Source organism: Gymnodraco acuticeps, unplaced genomic scaffold (genome assembly GCF_902827175.1).
Source record: "Gymnodraco acuticeps unplaced genomic scaffold, fGymAcu1.1, whole genome shotgun sequence".
NCBI lineage: Eukaryota > Metazoa > Chordata > Actinopteri > Perciformes > Bathydraconidae > Gymnodraco > Gymnodraco acuticeps.
The window spans coordinates 56,577-80,138 of NW_022991808.1; the positions used below are offsets into that span (position 1 = coordinate 56,577).

The following is a 23,562-nucleotide window of genomic DNA, read 5'->3' on the forward strand; positions in this document are numbered from 1 at the left end:
AAAATTAAAATAAAGGCATGAAATAATATAATATAAATATAAACAAATACAGTACACAACCATCCATCCATCCATCTTCTCCCGCTTATCCGTGGTCGGGTCGCGGGGGGTAGCAGTTGTGGCAGAGAGCCCCAAACTTTCTTTTCCCTGGCGACATCAACCAGCTCTGACTGGGGGATCCCAAGGCGCTCCCAGGCCAGCGAAGAGATATAATCCCTCCACCTGGTCCTAGGTCTACCCCTTGGTCTCTTCCCAGCTGGACGCAACCATGGCTAACAAATTAATAGTGACGTAGAAAGCATATTAAAGTATTTTGATATTACATATTTAAAGTATTAGTATCTGGAGTTGGTAAACAAATAAAATAAACAAAATACTTTTAATTATATTTATTATGTTTAAGATCATCGTCCGGTTTGTCCCGACTACAGTGAACGTAGCACCGGTTCCTCCTCACTTCCGGTTCAGAGCAACATGGCGGATGTTCCTCGGTGGTCTGAGTGTTTCTTTTAATATCCTCAGTTTTCAGGATAAACGCTGTGAGAAAGAGCGACGGGTCTGTTCATAGACACCGCGTGTTGGAGCTGAGAGAGCGCGGGACTCACGGTAAGGAACTCTTTATTATTATAACCAGATTAACTTATCTATCATTCATTTATCAACTAATATATGATATAGATATTGATTAAAGAGCTCCACCAGCTGCAGCATTAAGGTGATGAAGAAGAAGTGTAATAACGACAAGTGTCATCATGTTCCAAACCACATCAAGGATTCTCTCTGAAACAGGATGGAGCTCAAACTCTTTCTCTCTCTCAGGTTTACCACAAGGTGACTTCCTTTTGATTTCCTGCTTCTTCACACACACTCTCTCCAGCACAGGTTAGCTCTGAGTGTTAGCATGCTAATGTAAACACAGACCATATCACTTCCAGAACATGTCTCATTGTTTCTGACAGCAACACTTCTGATTGGCCCGTGGGGGTAAAGCCCGCCCACATTTTAGTAATGTGGTCATGACGCAGCAAATCTGGATCAGCTCCGTTGTTCCCCGTTTTTAGAGACGTGGGTACGGAGGAGAAGAGAGAGGGGTTTGTTCCTGACACTTTGAGAGTCTCCTGACACACGAGGGACACACCGGGGACACATGGTGATGTAGAGGAGACATCACTTTGAGAGTCTCCTGACACACAGGGACACACCGGGGACACACAGGGGACACATGGTGATGTAGAGGAGACATCACTTTGAGAGTCTCCTGACACACAGGGACACACGGGGGACACATGGTGATGTAGAGAAGACATCACTTTGAGAGTCTCCTGACACACGGGGGACACACGGGGGACACAGCGGGGACACATGGTGATGTAGAGGAGACATCACTTTGAGAGTCTCCTGACACACGGGGACACAGCGGGGACACATGGTGATGTAGAGGAGACATCACTTTGAGAGTCTCCTGACACACGGGGACACAGCGGGGACACATGGTGATGTAGAGGAGACATCACTTTGAGAGTCTCCTGACACACCGGGGACACACGGGGGACACAGCGGGGACACATGGTGATGTAGAGGAGACATCACTTTGAGAGTCTCCTGACACACGGGGACACATGGTGATGTAGAGAAGACATCAGAAAGGGAGTTTTGCATGATTGGAGACCTTTAATGTGTATTATAATGTGTTTTAATGTGCATTAATGTGTATGATAATGTGTATTATAAAGTGTATTCATGTGTTATAATGTGTATTGGTGTCTCAGGATGCGCACAGCGCTGTGATGGAGAAGCTGGGCTTTGGTCCAGGCAGGAAGGAGCTGCAGGAGACGGTGGAGACTCAGAGGAAGCAGCTGCTACAGTACCAGAGCCGCTTTAAGGACGTGGTGCGAGCCTATAAGAGCCTTCTGAAGGAGAAGGAGGCTCTGGAGGCCAGCCTGACGGTGCTGAGCGTCTCACAGCAGGACCACCATGGAGGACCCCCCCCCTCAGGACCCCCCCAAGAGGACGGCTGCTCGCTGCACAGCGAGGACAGCCTGGACACAGCAGCGTCTGCGGAGGAGAGCGAGGACCAGCCGGGGGAACCAGCCGCGGTGAGATTTCATTATTATCAAAACTACCAACCTGCTGAGTCAAGCTAACTCACCCTGAGTCAAGCTAACTTACGCTGAGTCAAGCTAACTTATGCTGAGTCATGCTAACTCACCCTGAGTCAAGCTAACTCACCCTGAGTCAAGCTAACTCACCCTGAGTCAAGCTAACTCACGCTGAGTCAAGCAAACTTACGCTGAGTCATGCTAACTCACCCTGAGTCAAGCTAACTCACCCTGAGTCAAGCTAACTTACCCTGACTTACCATGAGTCAAGCTAACTTACCCTGAGTCAAGCTAACTCACGCTGAGTCATGCTAACTCACCCTGAGTCAAGCTAACTTACGCTGAGTCATGCTAACTCACCCTGAGTCAAGCTAACTCACCCTGAGTCAAGCTAACTCACCCTGAGTCAAGCTAACTTACGCTGAGTCATGCTAACTCACCCTGAGTCAAGCTAACTCACGCTGAGTCAAGCTAACTTACGCTGAGTCATGCTAACTCACCCCTGAGTCATGCTAACTCACCCTGAGTCAAGCTAACTTACCCTGACTTACCATGAGTCAAGCTAACTTACCCTGAGTCAAGCTAACTCACGCTGAGTCATGCTAACTCACCCTGAGTCAAGCTAACTCACCCTGAGTCAAGCTAACTTACGCTGAGTCAAGCTAACTTACGCTGAGTCATGCTAACTCACCCTGAGTCAAGCTAACTTACCCTGAGTTACCATGAGTCAAGCTAACTTACCCTGAGTTACCATGAGTCAAGCTAACTTACGCTGAGTCAAGCTAACTTACGCTGAGTCATGCTAACTCACCCTGAGTCATGCTAACTTACCCTGAGTCAAGCTAACTCACCCTGAGTCAAGCTAACTCACCCTGAGTCAAGCTAACTCACGCTGAGTCAAGCTAACTTACCCTGAGTCATGCTAACTCACCCTGAGTCATGCTAACTCACCCTGAGTCAAGCTAACTCACCCTGAGTCAAGCTAACTTACCCTGACTTACCATGAGTCAAGCTAACTTACCCTGACTTACCATGAGTCAAGCTAACTTACCCTGAGTCAAGCTAACTCACGCTGAGTCATGCTAACTCACCCTGAGTCAAGCTAACTTACGCTGAGTCAAGCTAACTTACGCTGAGTCATGCTAACTCACCCTGAGTCAAGCTAACTCACCCTGAGTCAAGCTAACTCACCCTGAGTTAAGCTAACTCACCCTGAGTTACCATGAGTCAAGCTAACTTACGCTGAGTCATGCTAACTCACCCTGAGTCATGCTAACTCACCCTGAGTCATGCTAACTCACCCTGAGTCATGCTAACTCACCCTGAGTCAAGCTAACTCACCCTGAGTCAAGCTAACACACCCTGAGTCATGCTAACTCACCCTGAGTCAAGCTAACTTACCCCGACTTACCCGAGTCAAGCTAACTTACCCTGACTAACCATGAGTCAAGCTAACTCACCCTGAGTCAAGCTAACTCACCCTGAGTCAAGCTAACTCACGCTGAGTCATGCTAACTCGCCCTGAGTCAAGCTAACTCACCCTGAGTCAAGCTAACTCGCCCTGAGTCAAGCTAACTTACCCTGACTTACCATGAGTCATGCTAACTTACCCTGAGTCAAGCTAACTTACCCCGACTTACCCGAGTCAAGCTAACTTACCCTGACTAACCATGAGTCAAGCTAACTCACCCTGAGTCAAGCTAACTCACCCTGAGTCAAGCTAACTCACGCTGAGTCATGCTAACTCGCCCTGAGTCAAGCTAACTCACCCTGAGTCAAGCTAACTCGCCCTGAGTCAAGCTAACTTACCCTGACTTACCATGAGTCATGCTAACTTACGCTGAGTCAAGCTAACTTACCCTGAGTCAAGCTAACTTACGCTGAGTCAAGTAACTTACGCTGAGTTAAGCTAACTTACGCTGAGTCATGCTAACTCACCCTGAGTCAAGCTAACTCACCCTGACTTACCATGAGTCAAGCTAACTTACCCTGAGTCTAGCTAACTCACCCTGAGTCAAGCTAACTTACCCTGACTCACCCTGAGTCAAGCTAACTCACCCTGAGTCAAGCTAACTCACCCTGAGTCAAGCTAATTTACGCTGAGTCAAGCTAACTTACCCTGAGTCAAGCTAATTTACGCTGAGTCATGCTAATTTACACTGAGTCAAGCTAACACCCTGAGTCAAGCTAACACCCTGAGTCAAGCTAACACCCTGAGTCAAGCTAACTCACCCTGAGTCATGCTAACTCAAGCTGAGTCATGCTAACTAACGCTGAGTCATGCTAACTCACCCTGAGTCAAGCTAACTCAAGCTAACTCATCCGGAGTCAAGCTAACTCACCCTAAGTCAAGCTTACTCACCCTGAGTCATGCTTACTCACGCTGAGTCAAGCTAACTCACGCTGAGTCAAGCTAACTCACGCTGAGTCAAGCTAACTCACCCTGAGTCAAGCTAACTCACCCTGAGTCAAGCTAACTCACCCTGAGTCAAGCTAACTTACCCTGACTTACGCTAACTTACCCTGAGTCATGCTAATTTACCCTGAGTCAAGCTAATTTACGCTGAGTCATGCTAACTAACACTGAGTCAAGCTAACTTACGCTGAGTCAAGCTAACTCACCCTGAGTCAAGCTAACTTACTCTGAGTCAAGCTAACTCACCCTGAGTCATGCTGCAGTCTAACATGCTTTTCCTCCTGCAGGCGTTGCAGAGCGACCTAGATGCCGGCGGCTCGGACAGCAGTAGAGTGGGGGCGGAGCCTCTGCAGCAGGCCACGCCCCCTCCCAGCTCGGAGGCGGAGCGTCGGCTCGCTCAGCTGAAGAACCAGCTGACGACGCTAACCAGCGCACTCGCCACCGTCACGCAGGAGAAGTCCCGCATGGAGGCCAGCTTCCAAGCCGACAAGCGGCAGCTGAAACAGGAAGTGGAGGAGCAGGAGGCGGAGCTTCACGCCCTGCAGATGCACAAGGAGGCGGAGCTTCACGCCCTGCAGCTGCAGCAGGAGGCGGAGCTTCATGCCCTGCAGCTGCAGCTAGCAGAGAGCCGCGCTCGCATCATCACGCAGCAACACGAGCGGCAGCAGGAGCAGGACGACCACGCGCTGCAGCTGAGAGAGCTGCAGAGGATCCTCCAGCAGGAGAGAGACCTGCGGCAGGAGGGGGCTGAGTCTCAGTCACACCTGCAGCAGGTGAGGGACGACAGGGACGAGCTGAGCAAGAAGCTGCAGGCCGCAGAGGACGAGCACAAGAAACCAGACCCCCGAGCGGAGCAGCTGCAGAGAGAACTGACGCAGCTGAAGACCAGGATCCAGGACCAGATCAGCGCCGAGACCAGGAAGGTGAGCTAACCGGGGTTAAGGGTTAGGGTTAACCCTGTGTTGCATAGATAAAGATAGGCTACCCCCCCCCCCCCCCCCTGTGTTGCATAGATAAAGGTAGGCTACCCCCCCCCCCTGTGTTGCATAGATAAAGGTAGGCTACCCCCCCCCGTGTTGCATAGATAAAGATAGGCTACCCCCCCCCCTGTGTTGCATAGATAAAGATAGGCTACCCCCCCCTGTGTTTCATAGATAAAGATAGGCTACCCCCCCCGTGTTGCATAGATAAAGATAGGCTACCCCCCCCCCCTGTGTTGCATAGATAAAGATAGGCTACCCCCCCCCCCCCCCCCCCCCTGTGTTGCAGGCCTGCGAGGCGGAGCAGAGGTCATGTGAGGCGGAGCAGAGGTCACGTGACCGCGCTCAGGCGGCGGAGGACCGGGTCTCGGTTCTGGAGCTGCGGGTCTCGGAGCTGTCGGAGCTGCTGGGCTCGTCTGAGAAGCAGAGGCAGCGAGAGCAGCATGCGGCGCAGCGACTGCGAGAAGAAGTCCTGCAGCTGGAAGCGGAGAACAAGACGCTCGCCATCAGGACGGAGGGCAGGTCGGAGGGCGAGGAGCAGCTGGACGTGGTGGCGCTGAAGGAGAAGCTGGAGAAGGTGAAGAAGCTGCTGCAGCAGAGGAACCCGGAGCAGGAAGTCCTGCCGGACCAGGGGGCGGCGCATTATCAGCAGGAGCTGCGCGCGCTGCGGGACGAGTTTGAGCGATACAAGCTGCGGGCGCAGCTGGTTCTGAAGAACAAGAACACCAAGGACGGCTGCCAGGCCAAGGAGCTGGAGGAGGTCCGGGACCAGCTGTCGGAGCTGAAGGAGAAGTACATCAACCTGCGGATCCACAGCGACGAGGCGGAGGCCGTGCAGTGCCGCATGCTGGAGGAGCGGCAGCAGCTGGCCGCAGCGCTGCAGCTGCAACACAGACAGGAAGCGGAGCGGGCGGCCGCACTGCACCGCGAGCAGCTGCTGCGTCTGGAGGCGGAGCTTCACAAACAAAGAGGCAGGACCATGCAGCTGCTGCAGGAGAAAGAGCAGGAGCTGGAGGCGCTGCGAGCCGCTGCCCCCCCGCAGGAGCCCGACAGCGATGCCCTCAGCGTGGCGCTGCGGCGAGCTGCGCCCAGCGAGCCCACGCTGCTGCTGTACGCAGAGCAGCTGGCCAGGAAGGAGGCGGAGGCTGGCGCTCTGCGGAGAGAGAAGCACCGGCTTCAGGACGAGCTGCACCGCCTGCAGGCCGCAGCGCTCGCTGACGCAGAGCAGCGCGCAGAGGAGGCGGCCGCGCTGAGAGGACGCGTCGACAAACTACAGCGAGACCAGAGCCGCGAGGGCGCCAACATGGAGTATCTGAAGAACGTCACCTACAAGTTCCTCACGCTGCAGGACGCCAGCGGACGCATGCAGACGCTCAATGCCATCTTCACCATCCTGAGCTTCAGCCCGCAGGAGAAGAGCTGCGTCACCAAGCTGCAGCGCAGCACCTGGTGGAGGTGAACACCTGAAGAAGAAACATTATAAGGGTCTAATTGATATTAAGGGTTTAAATCTGAATGGTGTAAATATAAATATATTCCAGATTTCTTATTTATGGATTTTTTCTCAGATTGTTCTTCCTTTGTTGAAATTAAAATATTGATTGATTCTCAAACTCACTTTGGTTAATCTGAAATCATTTTGTACCTGGCGTTTGCATGATGCTAACTAACACTATCTCTCACCAGCTAACTGCTAACGCTATCCCTCACCAGCTAACGCTATCTCTCACCAGCTAACTGCTAACGCTATCCCTCACCAGCTAACGCTATCTATCACCAGCTAACTGCTAACACTATCCCTCACCTGCTAACTCTCACCAGCTAACGCTATCTATCACCAGCTAACTGCTAACACTATCCCTCACCTGCTAACTCTCACCAGCTAACGCTATCGCTCACCAGCTAACTGCTAACACTATCCCTCACATGCTAACTCTCACCAGCTAACGCTATCTCTCACCAGCTAACTGCTAACACTATTCCTCACATGCTAACTCTCACCAGCTAACTGCTAACGCTATCCCTCACCTGCTAACAGCTAAAACTATCTCTCACCTGCTAACGCTAACCAGCTAACTGCTAACACTATCCCTCACATGCTAACTCTCACCAGCTAACGCTATCCCTCACCAGCTAACGCTATCTCTCACCAGCTAACTGCTAATGCTATCTCTCACCAGCTAACTGCTAACGCTATCCCTCACCAGCTAACGCTATCTATCACCAGCTAACTGCTAACACTATCCCTCACCTGCTAACTCTCACCAGCTAACGCTATCTCTCACCAGCTAACTGCTAACGCTATCTCTCACCTGCTAACGCTAACTCTCACCAGCTAACTGCTAACACTATCCCTCACATGCTAACTCTATCTCTCACCAGCTAACTGCTAACACTATCCCTCACATGCTAACTCTCACCAGCTAACGCTATCCCTCACATGCTAACTCTCACCCTCACATGCTAACGCTATCTCTCACCAGCTAACGCTATCCCTCACCTGCTAAAACTATCTCTCACCAGCTAACTGCTAACACTATCCCTCACCTGCTAACTCTCACCAGCTAACGGCTAACGCTATCTCTCACCAGCTAACTGCTAACACTATCCCTCACCAGCTAACTGCTAACGCTATCCCTCACCTGCTAACTCTAACTCTCTTGCAGATTTCACTGTAAAAAAGACTTGTACACCAAATTATTTGACCATCATATTTTAATCCATAAATAGAAAATAAAAACAAGAACACAATTATAATTACAATATCTTCATAAATATTGTGAGACACATTCTCTGGGGTCTGAGAGACCCTAACCCTCTGATATACAACAGAATCAGGAAACATATTTATAAATAAATCAGACCTTTATTAATAACTAATAATAAACAAACAGCATCACATTAAACACTAAACAACTTAATAAAAGTACTCTGTGCGTACAGTGTGTATTCAGTGTGTAGTCAGTGCGTACTGTGTGTATTCAGTGCGTACTGTGTGTAGTCAGTGTGTACAGTGTGTACTCAGTACTCTCCTCAGTTCTTCAGGTAGAGACGTGACGATCGTCTCGATGAAGTTTTCCAGTTTGTCTAAAACTCCGTCTTTAAGCTGCAGCTGCTGCCTGCGCGCTTTATTCTGAAAATCACACACACTTCCTGTCAGAAACACACTTCCTGTTTATGAGGAACAGCTGGTGATGTTTTAGGTTTTATTTTCTCACCAGTTTCTCTCGAAGCTTCAGAATCAAGTCGACGGTTTCCACCTCCGATTTATCTTTAGTCCAGGTCACCAGGTCCTGAGGACAGGTGAGGACAGGTGTGCACAGGTGTTTATGCTCCGACAGGTGTGTACAGGTGTTTATGCTCCGACAGGTGTGTACAGGTGTTTATGCTCCGACAGGTGTGTACAGGTGTTTATGCTCCGACAGGTGTGTACAGGTGTTTATGCTCCGACAGGTGTGTACAGGTGTTTATGCTCCGACAGGTGTCTACAGGTGTTTATACTCCGACAGGTGTGTACAGGTGTTTATTCTCCGACAGGTGTGTACAGGTGTTTATGCTCCGACAGGTGTGTACAGGTGTTTATTCTCCGACAGGTGTGTACAGGTGTTTATGCTCCGACAGGTGTGTACAGGTGTTTATGCTCCGACAGGTGTGTACAAGTGTTTATGCTCCGACAGGTGTGTACAGGTGTTTATTCTCCGACAGGTGTGTACAGGTGTTTATGCTCCGACAGGTGTGTACAGGTTTTTATACTCCGACAGGTGTGTACAGGTGTTTATGCTCCGACAGGTGTGTACAGGTGTTTATGCTCCGACAGGTGTGTACAGGTGTTTATGCTCCGAAAGGTGTGTACAGGTGTTTATACTCCGACAGGTGTGTACAGGTGTTTATACTCCGACAGGTGTGTACAGGTGTTTATACTCCGACAGGTGTGTACAGGTGTTTACAGGTGTGTACAGGTGTGTTTACTCACAGCGTCACAGAGCACCTCCAGGTGGAGACTCTCCAGTTTCTGAGTCATCTCTCGGTGTCGCTGGCGGTACCAGCCGTCAAAGTTCGGAGACCTGAAGAACTTCCTGTCAGAGAAGTTTAATTGATATCTTCCACACACACCCAGGAGGTAAAGGTTACCTGTGTTTCAGAGCCATGAAGGAGCCTCACCTGTACAGCCCCAGCCAATCACCTTTCAGTACCGAGGTCAGCTGTGGCCCTGTGTCATCGAGAGACAACAGGAAGTCCTCCTGACTGAAGGGCCGGATCTGAGGGGGAGTCTGCACAACAACAACAACACGTCAACTATGGGGGTTATTCCCTATCTTTATTCAAGAGCGTGGTATTTAAATTTGAGAGCATACTTTATGTATTTCCCTCAAACCCTGTCCTCGCACTCAAATAGTGCCTGCTTGCACTTTGCTCTGCTTCTGCTCAAACTGTACGTTTGCACTCAGATATATTGCTGTTTACAGATTTGTTCTGCTCTCAGATTTATTCTGTGAGCGCTCGAAACTTTTGTGCAACAATCCTGTCAAAATCCCTCAACCAATAGGAGGCCAGTTGTCCTTGCGGGTGCGTTCACTTTACTTATTACAGCGTCCCGTAAGGGCGGTTACTCTTTGGTTTATAAACTCCCGCCCTCCACGGCTTTATAACATAGCATGTACTGCACTTCGCTGTACAACTTTTTTTTTGGGGGGAGGGGGGGTAAGCACAGTTAGTATAAAACGGAAGTCAAATAATTGTAGTTACTTTTCACAAATCAGTATCCCTCCGCGTCTGAGTACCGTAACTTACAACTGTTACATTACGTCCGTCACGAAACTAACTAGCTAACTAACTAACTAACAAAGCTTAAGATGGAAACATTTAAGGTTAACTTCGACCTCCGGGGTGGCCTTACTATGGAGGAGTGGATTGAGAAGTGCCTATCTCCAGAAAAAAAAGCACCTAAACGACGACAATGCTGTCTGCCTAATATGTTCTCTAGCTGTTATTGTTGTTGCATAGCAACCACCTCGCACTATGTTTTGTGCAGAAGGCAACGGAGGGACTATTTTATTTTGAACATCATTATTTAATAATAAAAACTATTTAAATTGGAGTGTGTATTTTTCTTTCACATTGTCAGCCACACGTGGTAACCGTTTTATAAATGCAATAGCTCACTTCAGGCCGTGATATACGAATATCTATACAATATGGGGTTGTCCACACTCCGCTTCGCGTCGCGCCGAACCAAGCCGTAGCACAACAGTGCTGGAGCAGAACAACAGTCTGGAGGAAGAAGTGGGCCGGTCGGAAAATTCACTAGCAATCCCCCCTTCCCCCGTTGACAATTTACTAGCGATAACGAGGGCCGGTCGAGATTCCCGGGCTGATTTTTAGTCCCAGTACGCCACTGAACGTAGCTATTATGTAAGGTGCTGGTATACTAACTGTGCCCCCCCCCCCCCCCCCCCAAAAAAAAAGTTGTAAATCAAACAAGTGCAGTACATGCTATGTTATAAAGCCGTGGAGGGCGGGAGTTTATAAACCAAAGAGTAACCGCCCTTACGGGACGCTGTAATAAGTAAAGCGAACGCACCCGCAAGGACACCTGGTCTTCTATTGGTTGAGGGATTTTGACAGGATTGTTGCACAAAAGTTTCGAGCGCGCACAGAATAAATCTGAGAGCAGAACAAATCTGTAAGCAGCAATATATCTGAGTGCAAGCGTACAGTTTGAGCAGAAGCAGAGCAAAGTGCAAGCAGGCACTATTTGAGTGCGAGGACAGGGTTTGAGGGAAATACATAAAGTATGCTCTCAAATTTAAATACCACGCTCTTGAATAAAGATAGGGAATAACCCCCATAGTCAACTAGTCAACACGACACATCGACACAACACAGTAGTAACGCAAGGTCACTTCCTGTTTACCTTCCACGGTGACACAGATCTCTGCAGAGGCATCAGGCTGGCCATGTAGCGCTCCTGTCAGAAAGAACACAGGGATTCATCTTTCTGCTCTGTGATTGGCTGAACTGGCAAAGTGATTGTACAGCATGCTGCTCTGTGATTGGCTCACCAGAGGGATGATGAAGCTCTGGGTCAGCTCTAACAAGTGTCTCCTCAGGATGGCGCTCTGGACCTCCGACGGCCTCTTCCTCTGGATCCCCTGAACGCAGCTCAGCATTAGTGATAGTTCATAATATATTGAATGATAACTATTAATAAAGTTTACCTTTAGCAGTCTTTTAATCAGGATCTTGTCTTTGTGTAGAAAGGTCTTGAACGCTGTGAAGATCCCTGCACACATGTATTTATATAGTTATTATTTTCTAAAACAGTTTTTTATATATATGAATGACCATGGACGGACCTGGTTTAGTGTCCAGAGTTTTCAGTTTGGACAGTTTCTTCACCTTCACCTGTTTAGGTAAATCACCTGAGAGACATCAAAGCAGCATGATTAAAGCAAGCCCCCAGGAAGTGCGCCGGACTCTGATGAGAATATTCGTGGTGGCCAAACGTCAGTACTACACTTCCTTTTGGTTGCCAGGCCCGGAAACACTTTTTCCCATTGACTTACAGGGGGAAAGAGTAGTCTGTAAATCGTTGGATAATTTTTTTGAAACTAAATAAACTACCCAGTATGAACGCTTGTATGAGAGAGGCCTGTAATTTTCAGGCCTCATCTTTTTAAGTGGGAGAACTTGCACAATTGGTGGCTGACTAAATGCTTTTTTGCCCCACTGTATGTATACATATATGTATATATACATATATATATATATATATACACATATACATATATGTATATATATACATATATTTGCTGTTACGTGTACAAATTGACGTGCTTAATGTGAACGAGCCTTTTGGGGGGCGTGGTTAAAGTAGCGCATGCGCTATGAGCGCACATACGGGTACTTCTCAGGCATGCCGGGTAATCTGTGACGTTTCGCTCTCTCAAAAGTTGGGCCATTTTAACTTCATGAGTCAATGAGCAGCTCTAGGAATGAATGAGGCCCCGCCTCCCACGCTGTATCCAGTTCTTATTATACATCCATGGATTAAAGGAGGAAGAGGAGGAAGAAGAGGAAGAGGTTTACCCGCCATCTTTGTTTCTCCCAGTCTGAGGACGTGAGGCCAGTTCTGAAACGTCTTGATGAAGAACGGGTTTGTGACTCCTAGCACTACACAGGGACTGAGAGACAGACAGGTGAGAGACAGCCAGGTTACAGGTGAGAGACAGAAATGTTACAGGCGGGGGACAGTCAGACAGACAGAAAGACAGACAGACAGGTGAGGGACAGACAGGTTACAGGCGAGGGACAGACAGGTTACGGGCGAGGGACAGACAGGTTACACGGGCGAGGGACAGACAGGTTACGGGCGAGGGACAGAAAGGTTACGGGCGAGGGACAGACAGGTTACGGGCGAGGGACAGACAGGTTACGGGCGAGGGACAGACAGGTTACGGGCAAGGGACAGACAGGTTACGGGCGAGGGACAGAAAGGTTACGGGCGAGGGACAGACGGGTTACACGGGCGAGGGACAGACAGGTTACGGGCGAGGGACAGAAAGGTTACAGGCGGGGGACAGTCAGAAAGACAGACACAGTCAGAATTACGGGCGAGGGACAAACGGGTTACGGGCGAGGGACAGAAAGGTTACGGGCGAGGGCAGACGGTTTACGGGCGAGGGACAGACGAGTTACGGGCGAGGGACAGACGGGTTACGGGCGAGGGACAGACGGGTTACGGGCGAGGGACAGACGGGTTACGGGCGAGGGACAGACGGGTTACGGGAGAGGGACAGAAAGGTTACGGGCGAGGGACAGAAAGGTTACGGGCGAGGGACAGACGGGTTACGGGCGAGGGACAGACGGGTTACGGGCGAGGGACAGACGGGTTACGGGCGAGGGACAGACGGGTTACGGGCGAGGAACAGACGGGTTACGGGCGAGGGACAGACGGGTTACGGGCGAGGGACAGACGGGTGACGGGCGAGGGACAGACGGGTTACGGGCGAGGGACAGACGGGTTACGGGCGAGGGACAGACGGGTTACGGGCGAGGGACAGACGGGTTACGGGCGAGGGACGGTTACGGGCGAGGGACAGACGGGTTACTAGCGAGGGACAGACAGGTTACTAGCGAGGGACAGACGGGTTACGGGCGAGGGACAGACGGGTTGCGGGCGAGGGACAGACGGGTTACTAGCGAGGGACAGACGGGTTACGGGCGAGGGACAGACAGGTTACTTGCGAGGGACAGACGGGTTACGGGCGAGGGACAGACAGGTTACTAGCGAGGGACAGACGGGTTACGGGCGAGGGACAGACAGGTTACTAGCGAGGGACAGACTGGTTACGGGCGAGGGACAGACGGGTTACGGGCGAGGGACAGACAGGTTACTGGCGAGGGACAGACTGGTTACGGGCGAGGGACAGACGGGTTACAGGCGAGGGACAGACAGAAAGACAGACAGTCAGACAGACAGGTGAGGGACAGGTGTCTCACGGGGCTTGGGTCCTGGTGGTGTATTCTCTGAACTCTGAGTCGTGGATGGTGAAGTACGGCCGGAAATCACAGCAGAACCTCAGAGGACTGATCATACTGAGGAGAGACGTGTATATATACACTGTAATATATACTGTATGCAATATATACTCTTATATATACTCTTATATCTACAGTAAAAAAATATAGGGTATATATATATGTATGCACTGTATATATGTATACAGTGCATATTAACAGTAGGCCTATGTACAGTAAATATATACCCTATATTTACTGTATATATTACTGTATGTACAGTAAATACAGTAAATATAGGTATATGTAAATACTGTAAATACCTGATGAGAGCCAGCACGGTTTCCGAGGAGACGGTGGGAGACGGTGCCATGACAACCAGCGGTTCCCCTAGCAACAGCAGCTCCCACAACACCTGCAGGTGAACCAGCACCGACTGGAAACACCTGGATAGAATATCATATCATATAATCAGGGTATATGCAGGAATCCTGAAGCCAAATGTAATTGAATACCTTTTTTTAAGACCCTTTCCACACATTTTAAGACCTCATCGCCACTTCGAGTTCTAACCGGTTACATTGGCGACACACTTTACCTCACATTGACTATATACAGCATGGGTCGGCAATAGGCGGCCCGCGGGCCATTGGTGGCTCGCCAGCAATCATATTTGGCCCGGAAAATTATTTTGAGAATAAAAATAAAAGATTCTTTTCAGATTCTTTTTTTCTTTAGAATCGGACCGACAGTGGCACATAGAGGCTTTAATGTCCGGATAGAGAATCTACCTACACCTGAAGAATGCTTATTGTGCTTTTATCCATGTTGAGAGTGAATGACACACAATCTGGCAGCGGGGTGCACTGACGCTGATAGTGGATCAATAAGTAGCTGGACAGCGCGTGGTGCTGAAATAGCCAACATGCGGTGTGTGGCTTGAAAAAAATAACACCAGCTCACTAAATCATTCAAACGTAATGTTTACTTATATGTGCACAGTAACAAAGTTCAGTCAAAACATTGACAACAAAATCCGCTTGATCATGGAGGGCGAGGGGTGGTGGTGCATATGCTGCCAGCTTTGTTTTGAAAGAAAAGTTGATTCAAAACGCACCAAAGTTTTGGCTCATCGGACATTTATGAGAGAAAATCCGTAATGTCCGAGTGCAAGTGAAAGCAGCACAAGACGCGAGCCTTGTAACCCCTCCTCCAGCCCTGGCGCGAGCGAGGAAATGTGATGTCATTTGAACGGGACGGCGCGAAACGAGAAGCATTCGGTCCACACTGACAGAGAAGAGCCTGTCAGTGTGGCTGATTCCATTGATTCCTAACGCACTAAAGCTTTGGATCCTAATCAGCTTGTGAGCAGGGCCAACTGGCCGTCTGGAGAAACGGCACCGCAGCAAGGCTCCACCCCCCAAGCATTCGAACGTGTCACATGTTTTAAGAATCAATTGCTTAAATACGCCTTCGTTTATGTTCCGGCCATCTAGTGGATCAGAAAAAGCCCAAACTTACCTGCCGACCCCTGATATACAATACAGCTTTATTTAGATAGCACTTTAAACCTCCTGACCAAAGTGATAAAACAACATGAGCTCCACTCACACACCATGAAACAAGTACAGATGTGCAGGGGCAGATGGTTCCACAGTGTGGAGGCCTGTCTGATGTGCAGGGGCAGATGGTTCCACAGTGTGGAGGCCTGTCTGATGTGCAGGGGCAGATGGTTCCACAGTGTGGAGACCTGTCTGATGTGCAGGGGCAGATGGTTCCACAGTGTGGGGGTCTGTCTGATGTGCAGGGGCAGATGGTTCCACAGTGTGTGGAGGCCTGTCTGATGTGCAGGGGCAGATGGTTCCACAGTGTGGGAGCCTGTCTGATGTGCAGGGGCAGATGGTTCCACAGTGTGGGGGTCTGTCTGATGTGCAGGGGCAGATGGTTCCACAGTGTGGGAGCCTGTCTGATGTGCAGGGGCAGATGGTTCCACAGTGTAGGGGTCTGTCTGATGTGCAGGGGCAGATGGTTCCACAGTGTGGGGGTCTGTCTGATGTGCAGGGGCAGATGGTGCCACAGTGTGGGAGCCTGTCTGATGTGCAGGGGCAGATGGTTCCACAGTGTGGGGGTCTGTCTGATGTGCAGGGCAGATGGTTCCACAGTGTGGAGGCCTGTCTGATGTGCAGGGGCAGATGGTTCCACAGTGTGGGGGTCTGTCTGGTGTGCAGGGGCAGATGGTTCCACAGTGTGGGGGTCTGTCTGATGTGCAGGGGCAGATGGTTCCACAGTGTGGAGACCTGTCTGATGTGCAGGGGCAGATGGTTCCACAGTGTGGAGACCTGTCTGATGTGCAGGGGCAGATGGTTCCACAGTGTGGAGACCTGTCTGATGTGCAGGGGCAGATGGTTCCACAGTGTGGAGACCTGTCTGATGTGCAGGGGCAGATGGTTTCACAGTGTGGAGACCTGTCTGATGTGCAGGGGCAGATGGTTCCACAGTGTGGGGGTCTGTCTGGTGTGCAGGGGCAGATGGTTCCACAGTGTGGAGACCTGTCTGATGTGCAGGGGCAGATGGTTTCACAGTGTGGAGACCTGTCTGATGTGCAGGGGCAGATGGTTCCACAGTGTGGAGACCTGTCTGATGTGCAGGGGCAGATGGTTCCACAGTGTGGGGGCCTGTCTGATGTGCAGGGGCAGATGGTTCCACAGTGTGGGGGCCTGTCTGATGTGCAGGGGCAGATGGTTCCACAGTGTGGGGGCCTGTCTGATGTGCAGGGGCAGATGGTTCCACAGTGTGGAGGCCTGTCTGATGTGCAGGGGCAGATGGTTCCACAGTGTGGGGGCCGCTACAGAGAAGCAACGGCCCCCTCTGAGCTTTAAGCTCTAAGGGAAAGGGAAGTTTGACATCTAACCCTAACCACGGATAAGAGGGACAAGATGGATGGATAATATGATATAACATAATATAATAATTAAAAAAATCTTCAAGGGGTCAAATACTTATTTCTTCCACTGTATATATAAATTATATAATGAGTACCTGAAGAGGTCCAGCTCGTGGATGCTGGGCAGCACCGTGGGGGTCCGTAGCAACGTGGGGGTCCGTAGCAACGTGGGGGTCCGTAGCTGGTTCTGAGACACAGAGAATAATAATACAACTTTATTGACCTGTCGTCTGGTTAACAGTGTTATAAATAAAGGTGTGACCTCCTGACCTCTGCAGCGCTCTGTCTCACTGGACTTCCTCCGGGCTTATCACTTCTGGAGGGGACCCGCACCTGCCAGAGACACACCTTCATATACGCTATATATATATATATATATACATACTGTATATGTCCCACCTGCCAGAGACACACCTTCATATACTCTATATATATATATACTAATACTATATATATATATATATATATATATATACTAGGGCTGTCAAGTTAACGCGTTGATAACGTATTAACGCGAAAAAAAATTAACGCCACTAATTATTTTAACGCATGTGTATTTTTTGTCCTCGGCCGCCCCGTAGTTTCAGAGCGCATCGAGTTTAAAATACCATCTACAAGCTGATGCTGACAGCCCCGCTCCTGCCGCCCGCTTGTGGCAGACCACACTTCCACGCTCACCGGCAGGCACCGACTGGCTGTTGGGAGGACCGGGAGGGTGTGTGTGTGTGTGGCCCGAGCGAGAGAGAGAGAGACCTTACGTGCATTGTTGTTGTTAGCATCTGGTGCTAGCTAGCTGCGCTAACGGATATAAGGAGCTGTTTAAATGAAAACAGAGGAGCGACATTTCGCCACAACTGCGCCGAGCACTTGACTTTATGCAGGAAGCCAGACAGTGGGACATTGGACGAGAAGTCAGCACACTCAGCACGGATAGTGCGCAACATAGTGCGTCCAGGCAGCTCCCGTTCGAGCATATGCCTTGAGTTGCACATAGCTCCAACGATCCATCACACACACACACACACACACACACACACACACACACACACACACACACACACACACACACACACACACACACACACACACACACACACACACACACACACACACACACACACACACACACACACACACACACACACACACACACACACACACACACACACACACACACACACACACACACACACACACACACACACACACACACACACACACACACACACACACACACACACACACACACACACACACACAGGTTGTTGTGTTTAATATTCATGAGAATATTTGTCATTGTTCAAATGATAATAAACATTAGCATAAAGCATATTTGTCGACTCATATGTTGATAAGAGTATTAAAAACTTGAAAAATATTCCTCTAAGGAACATTTAGAACAGATCAAAAATGTGCGATTAATTTGCGATTAATCGCGATTAACTATTTTAATCGACTGACAGCCCTAGGTTTAACGCAATTAATTAAAAAAATTAATTACCGCCTTTAACGCCATAATTTTGACAGCATTAATATATATATATATATATATATATATTAGGGCTGTCAAGTTAACGCGTTAATAACGCAAAACAAAATGAACGCCACTAATTATTTTAACGCGATTAACGCATGTGTATTTTTTTTCCTCGGCCGCCCCGTAGTTTCAGAGCGCATCGAGTTTAAAATACCATCTAGAAGCTGATGCTGACAGCCCCGCTCCGCTGTTTGGCATCATAACGCTGTTATGAAAGTTTCTCTGGTATAAAATGGGTGATGTTAGCATAGCAACCGAAGCTAAACTGACTACTTGCTATTGCTATCCTATTGTGGCATAAACCGTTTTCTACAGGCACATTTTACCGGCGTATTTTTATTATGATTCTACTTGTGATAGTCGGACACGACAACCTGTGCAGCCCATGTATTGATTCCATCCGATAGCTGCTATAATACAAAACAACACGTCTGCCTCTCTCCACAATGATCAATAACAATGAACGGATGGTCAAAGTAAGGTACAAATAAACAGAATCACACGAAGCCTGGTTAGTGCTGCCTGACTTTATAAAGTGTGTTTATAAGCACTACTGCTTGTAGGCAGGCATGACAGTCGACCCATGTTCAGGGGAGGAGGGTTTAGTTTCCTGCACGCCTCGACGTAAGAGAGACGTAAGTGACGCCACCTCTTAGCTCCGAAGCTCTTGCCTCTAGACCGACAATTTTTTGGAGCTGGAAGTGAACCGGATTCCGGAGCTAAGAGCCGGCGCCGCTGCGGTGTGAACAGGAAAAACCGGCGCTTTTCAGGCTCCAGCTCCGAAAATATTCGGTTAGCGCGACCCGGAGACACACCTTTATACTCTATATACTGTAAATACTGTGTATATATATATATATACACTGTATATATATATATATATATACATATATACAGTGTATATATATATATATACAGTGTATATATATATATATATATACTGTGTTTATATATAAGTCCCACCTGCAGGACCAGGCCCATCAGCGGCAGGGTGAGGCTCAGCCCGGGAACAGGGGCAGGCCATTGGTCGATCTCGTTGCACACTGTGAGGAGGAGAGAGAGAGACGTCATGTGACCTGTCCGAGTGATGTCATAATACCTGCTGTTCTGATTGGTCCAGAGTCATGACATCATCACCTGTCTCCAGGCACGGCTCCAGTTTCTCAAAGAACTCCGGAGCCACGATCTGTAGAAGAGTCTGGAACAGGGGGAGGAAGGGCAGTCGAGATAACAGCACGAGAGACTGCAATAAAGAGGACATCATGTATATCAATATATATGATAATATATATAAATAATATATTATTATATATAAATAAAATATATATAATAATATATATAAATAATAATATATAAATAATATATAATAAATGTATATAAATATACACATAATATTGATGCAATGACCTTCTGGAAGTACCCTCTCTTCACCGAGGCATCCTTCACCTGCCTGAAGTAAACAAAGCCGAAGAAATGGGAGACCTCCGTCTGAAACACACACACACACACACACACACACACACACACACACACACACACACACACACACACACACACACACACACACACACACACACACCACACACACACACACACACACACACACACACACACACACACACACACACACACACACACACACACACACACACACACACACACACACACACACACACACACACACACACACACACACACACACACACACACACACACACACACACACAGTTGAGTACAGAGTATCTGGAGGTGGTAATATATATATTATGATATATATTAGTATAGAGTCAGCGTTTCCGCCAGGGGGGCGTCTTGTTCAGCTCGGGACGCCCTGAACTCGAGCCGAGGGCGTCCAAAAATATTAATAATTCGAGAGAAGATGGAGAGTTTTTATCGCTTGAAATAACGAAAAGGAAAAAGGACAAGGCCATCCCTCTGTTGGAGGGGCAAAGGAGTCTGGTGGGATTATTTTCGGAGCATTGAAGATTGTTTCCCAGACATCGAAGGTGCCTGCTACGGGACAACACGGAACGTGCGCAGTGCTAGTGGAGCACGCGTGTGAGCCGCGAGCACCAGAGCCTCGCAGCGGCGAAACTGAGGCTCCGTGGTAAACTGTGGTGACATGAAGAGCCGTGAGAGAGCCGAGCCAAATGATCCGGCTCACTGACGTAAAGAGACAGTATCTATAAGGAACGTTCAAGTCAAAATTCAAGCACCCCTTCCCCCCCCCCCCGCTGAGAGGGCGCCCTCTCAGCCCTGGTCTGGCTGAAACACTGTATAGAGCAGGGGTGCCCAACCTTTTTTGAACCGAGAGCTACTTTTAAAGTTGCCAGTCTGCCGAGATCTACCAGTCCAAATAGAGAGGCCATTACTGACAGCCTGCTACCAGGTAAATACACACTTCTACTTGTATAGAACTGACCTTTGTACGATTAATACTTCATGAAATACTGCAGATCCTTACCTCTTTCTAATCTACACACATACAAGTATTTAACTGAAGTTACACAACAGTGTTGTTGATACAGAGTTGGAGTTTATTCACACGTCACTACAGTGGGTCATGTTTTCAAGAAGCATTGAACAGTGCTGCCTCATATGACTCAGGGAGAAAAGACTCTGAACCCTTTCTTTGCCATTATATAAAAATAGTGTTGCTACTAAAGTATAAATTAGGCTTACTAATAAGACGACTCAGATCTGAAGCTCACAGGAATCTGCTGCCAACGTGCAGTAAAAAAGACACAATTAATAGAATCAAACCCTTTTTTGTTGCATTTTGTTAGAGTATAAAAATAAATGCCTTTAAAATAGGATGCAAGCAACACTAGCTTCTTAACCTGAACTGATAATAGACTATAATCAATTTAAGTTTGCATTCTTATTACATTTTGTACAATAATTATAATGAATAAGTTCAAACAAACTAAAACTTACAGCTGATTAATAACGGTATCTAACTTGAGTTTTTATCATATCAAAAACCTGTTGAAATGCTTCTGTTATTTTTACTGTCCCCAAAAGCGCGTCCGCAGCCTCCAGGAATGCTTCTTTCACAACTTCGCCGTCTTTGAAAGACTTCATGTGTTTCTCAAGAACGTGACTGACACGATAAGATGCTCTGGTAGCAGCCTTGCTCTTGTTGTTGGGCCTGGTGGAAATGGACTGCTGTGCATTTAGCTGTCCTTTCAGGCCCCTCCCCTTTTGGAGCGTAGGGCAGAATTAGGAGGGAATTCCGTCTCGTAGCGTTTGTGCACTGTTTTGAAATGCCGCTCCTAAATTACCCTTCTTCGATAAAGCCACGCTCGCATTGCAGATGAGACAGATGGACTTTGAATTGGAATAGATACAAAAATAATCATCCTCCCACTCGGAGTGAACATTATATATGTTTTGCTTCTGCCATAATTGCGGTCTTGTGTGTGTGCGGACTGTCACTCCTGTTGACACGGACAACGTTAGCGAACTACTGCCCACCAGCCTCGCCCCCACACATGGGGTCACGCCGGCCAATCACAAAGCTTTGATGCGTTCAAGTGCATTATTCTGGACAGGAAGATTATGTTACAGGACATTAACGATAAAACAGAATATTGTTGTTCTATTTTTAGACACATCTCGCGATCGACTGGGAATCTCCCCGCGATCGACTGGTTGGGCACCCCTGGTATAGAGTATATAGAGTAAGGTACCTTTAGGGTGGGGGGGGCGTCCCGGTTGTAGACCTCCTCCTCGCGGCCCCCCCCCCTACGGCCCACAGACTGACGCAGCCTGAAACTGAACTGAGTATCCCCAAGGCATCCTGGGAAATGGAGTCCACACTGTCACCTCTGACTACAAACATCACATAATAATAAATAAATACATATTAAAATAATATATAAAGAGCTAACCTGAGTACGAGTCGGGGAAGGACAGGTAGCAGATGCTGCTCCTCTGAAAACACACAGAAACACAAACAAAACAAAAATATATATATATACACAGAGATACTAATACTATTCATGTACAGATATATACATACTATGATTATAAAGAGATATAAATCTGACCTCCTTCTCAGTGAGCTTCACATCCTGAGGATACACCAGCTGAAACACACACACAGCATTTTATGAACCTGAACATGTTAAAAAAAATTAAATACATTAATGTATAATGTTTGGTGTTGCGATGTGTGTGTGTGTGTGTGTGTGTGTGTGTGTGTGTGTGTGTGTGCGTGTGTGCGTGTGTGCGTGTGTGTGTGTGTGTGTGTGTGTGTGTGTGTGTGTGTGTGTGTGTGTAAACAGAGATAAAAGGCTGATGCTAACGATGCTAAGCTAACAGCTACCTCCAGCGCCTGGCCCAGCTCCAGGTCGAAGGTCACCACACACACACACTCCAGCCAACGGGAGAAGCGGCTCCACGGAGCTTCTTCTTCTTCTTCTGGAGACCCGGAGCCGGCACACAGCTCCATCAGCGGCCGTGAGGAGCTCCGGTACACGGCTCTGCTCTCCGGTTCATCCTCCCGTCCTCAATCATCACCGGGGAGAGGGAGAGAGAGACTTGGGGCCCCCTGGCGGCCGGGAGGCGACACTGCATCTGGAAACATCATAATATATCCTCCTGGGACCCAGCCCATTGAAAATGTCCACTGTAGTGGACATTTTGTTAACATGCATCTCCTTTTACTCTTTTGAGCTACTCTATCAGTCCCTGGTGTACTGTACATAGGACATCTATCAGTCCCTGGTGTACAGAGGACATCTATCAGTCCCTGGTGTACAGAGGACATCTATCAGTCCCTGGTGTACAGAGGACATCTATCAGTCCCTGGTGTACAGAGGACATCTATCAGTCCCTGATGTACAGAGGACATCTATCAGTTCCTGATGTGCAGAGGACATCTATCAGTCCCTGGTGTACAGAGGACATCTATCAGTTCCTGATGTGCAGAGGACATCTATCAGTCCCTGGTGTACAGAGGACATCTATCAGTCCCTGATGTACAGAGGACATCTATCAGTCCCTGGTGTACAGAGGACATCTATCAGTCCCTGATGTACTGAGGACATCTATCAGTCCCT

The 23,562-nt window shown here is 48.6% G+C and overlaps 2 protein-coding genes across 6 annotated transcripts; one reads left to right on the forward strand and one right to left on the reverse strand.

Moving 5' to 3' along the window:
* The first annotated feature begins 300 nt into the window (after positions 1-300).
* On the forward strand, positions 301-7,112 carry gcc1 (GRIP and coiled-coil domain containing 1). The gene is made up of 4 exons (XM_034199640.1): positions 301-606; positions 1,770-2,096; positions 4,803-5,438; positions 5,785-7,112. Exons 2-4 carry the CDS (start codon positions 1,788-1,790, stop codon positions 6,952-6,954), a joined length of 2,115 nt encoding a protein of 704 aa, XP_034055531.1. The 5' UTR covers positions 301-606; positions 1,770-1,787; the 3' UTR covers positions 6,955-7,112.
* A 1,080-nt stretch (positions 7,113-8,192) lies between these two features.
* On the reverse strand, positions 8,193-23,178 carry dennd6b (DENN/MADD domain containing 6B). Of its 5 annotated transcripts, none has more exons than XM_034199642.1 (20): positions 22,827-23,178; positions 22,549-22,587; positions 22,390-22,432; positions 22,189-22,298; positions 19,904-19,984; positions 19,634-19,739; positions 19,460-19,539; positions 17,230-17,292; positions 17,055-17,146; positions 14,339-14,461; positions 13,998-14,093; positions 12,585-12,679; positions 11,852-11,917; positions 11,714-11,778; positions 11,558-11,647; positions 11,410-11,463; positions 9,657-9,766; positions 9,469-9,559; positions 8,714-8,788; positions 8,193-8,628 (listed from the first exon to the last, which is right to left on the reverse strand). In XM_034199642.1, exons 1-20 carry the CDS (start codon positions 22,950-22,952, stop codon positions 8,497-8,499), a joined length of 1,737 nt encoding a protein of 578 aa, XP_034055533.1. In that variant the 5' UTR covers positions 22,953-23,178; the 3' UTR covers positions 8,193-8,496. The 5 variants fall into 5 exon arrangements, with proteins under 5 accessions (XP_034055533.1, XP_034055532.1, XP_034055534.1 ...); XM_034199641.1 differs by having other exon boundaries at positions 9,469-9,571; positions 22,827-23,174; XM_034199643.1 differs by lacking the exon at positions 17,230-17,292 and having other exon boundaries at positions 9,469-9,571; positions 22,827-23,176.
* Between the last annotated feature and the right edge of the window lie 384 nt (positions 23,179-23,562).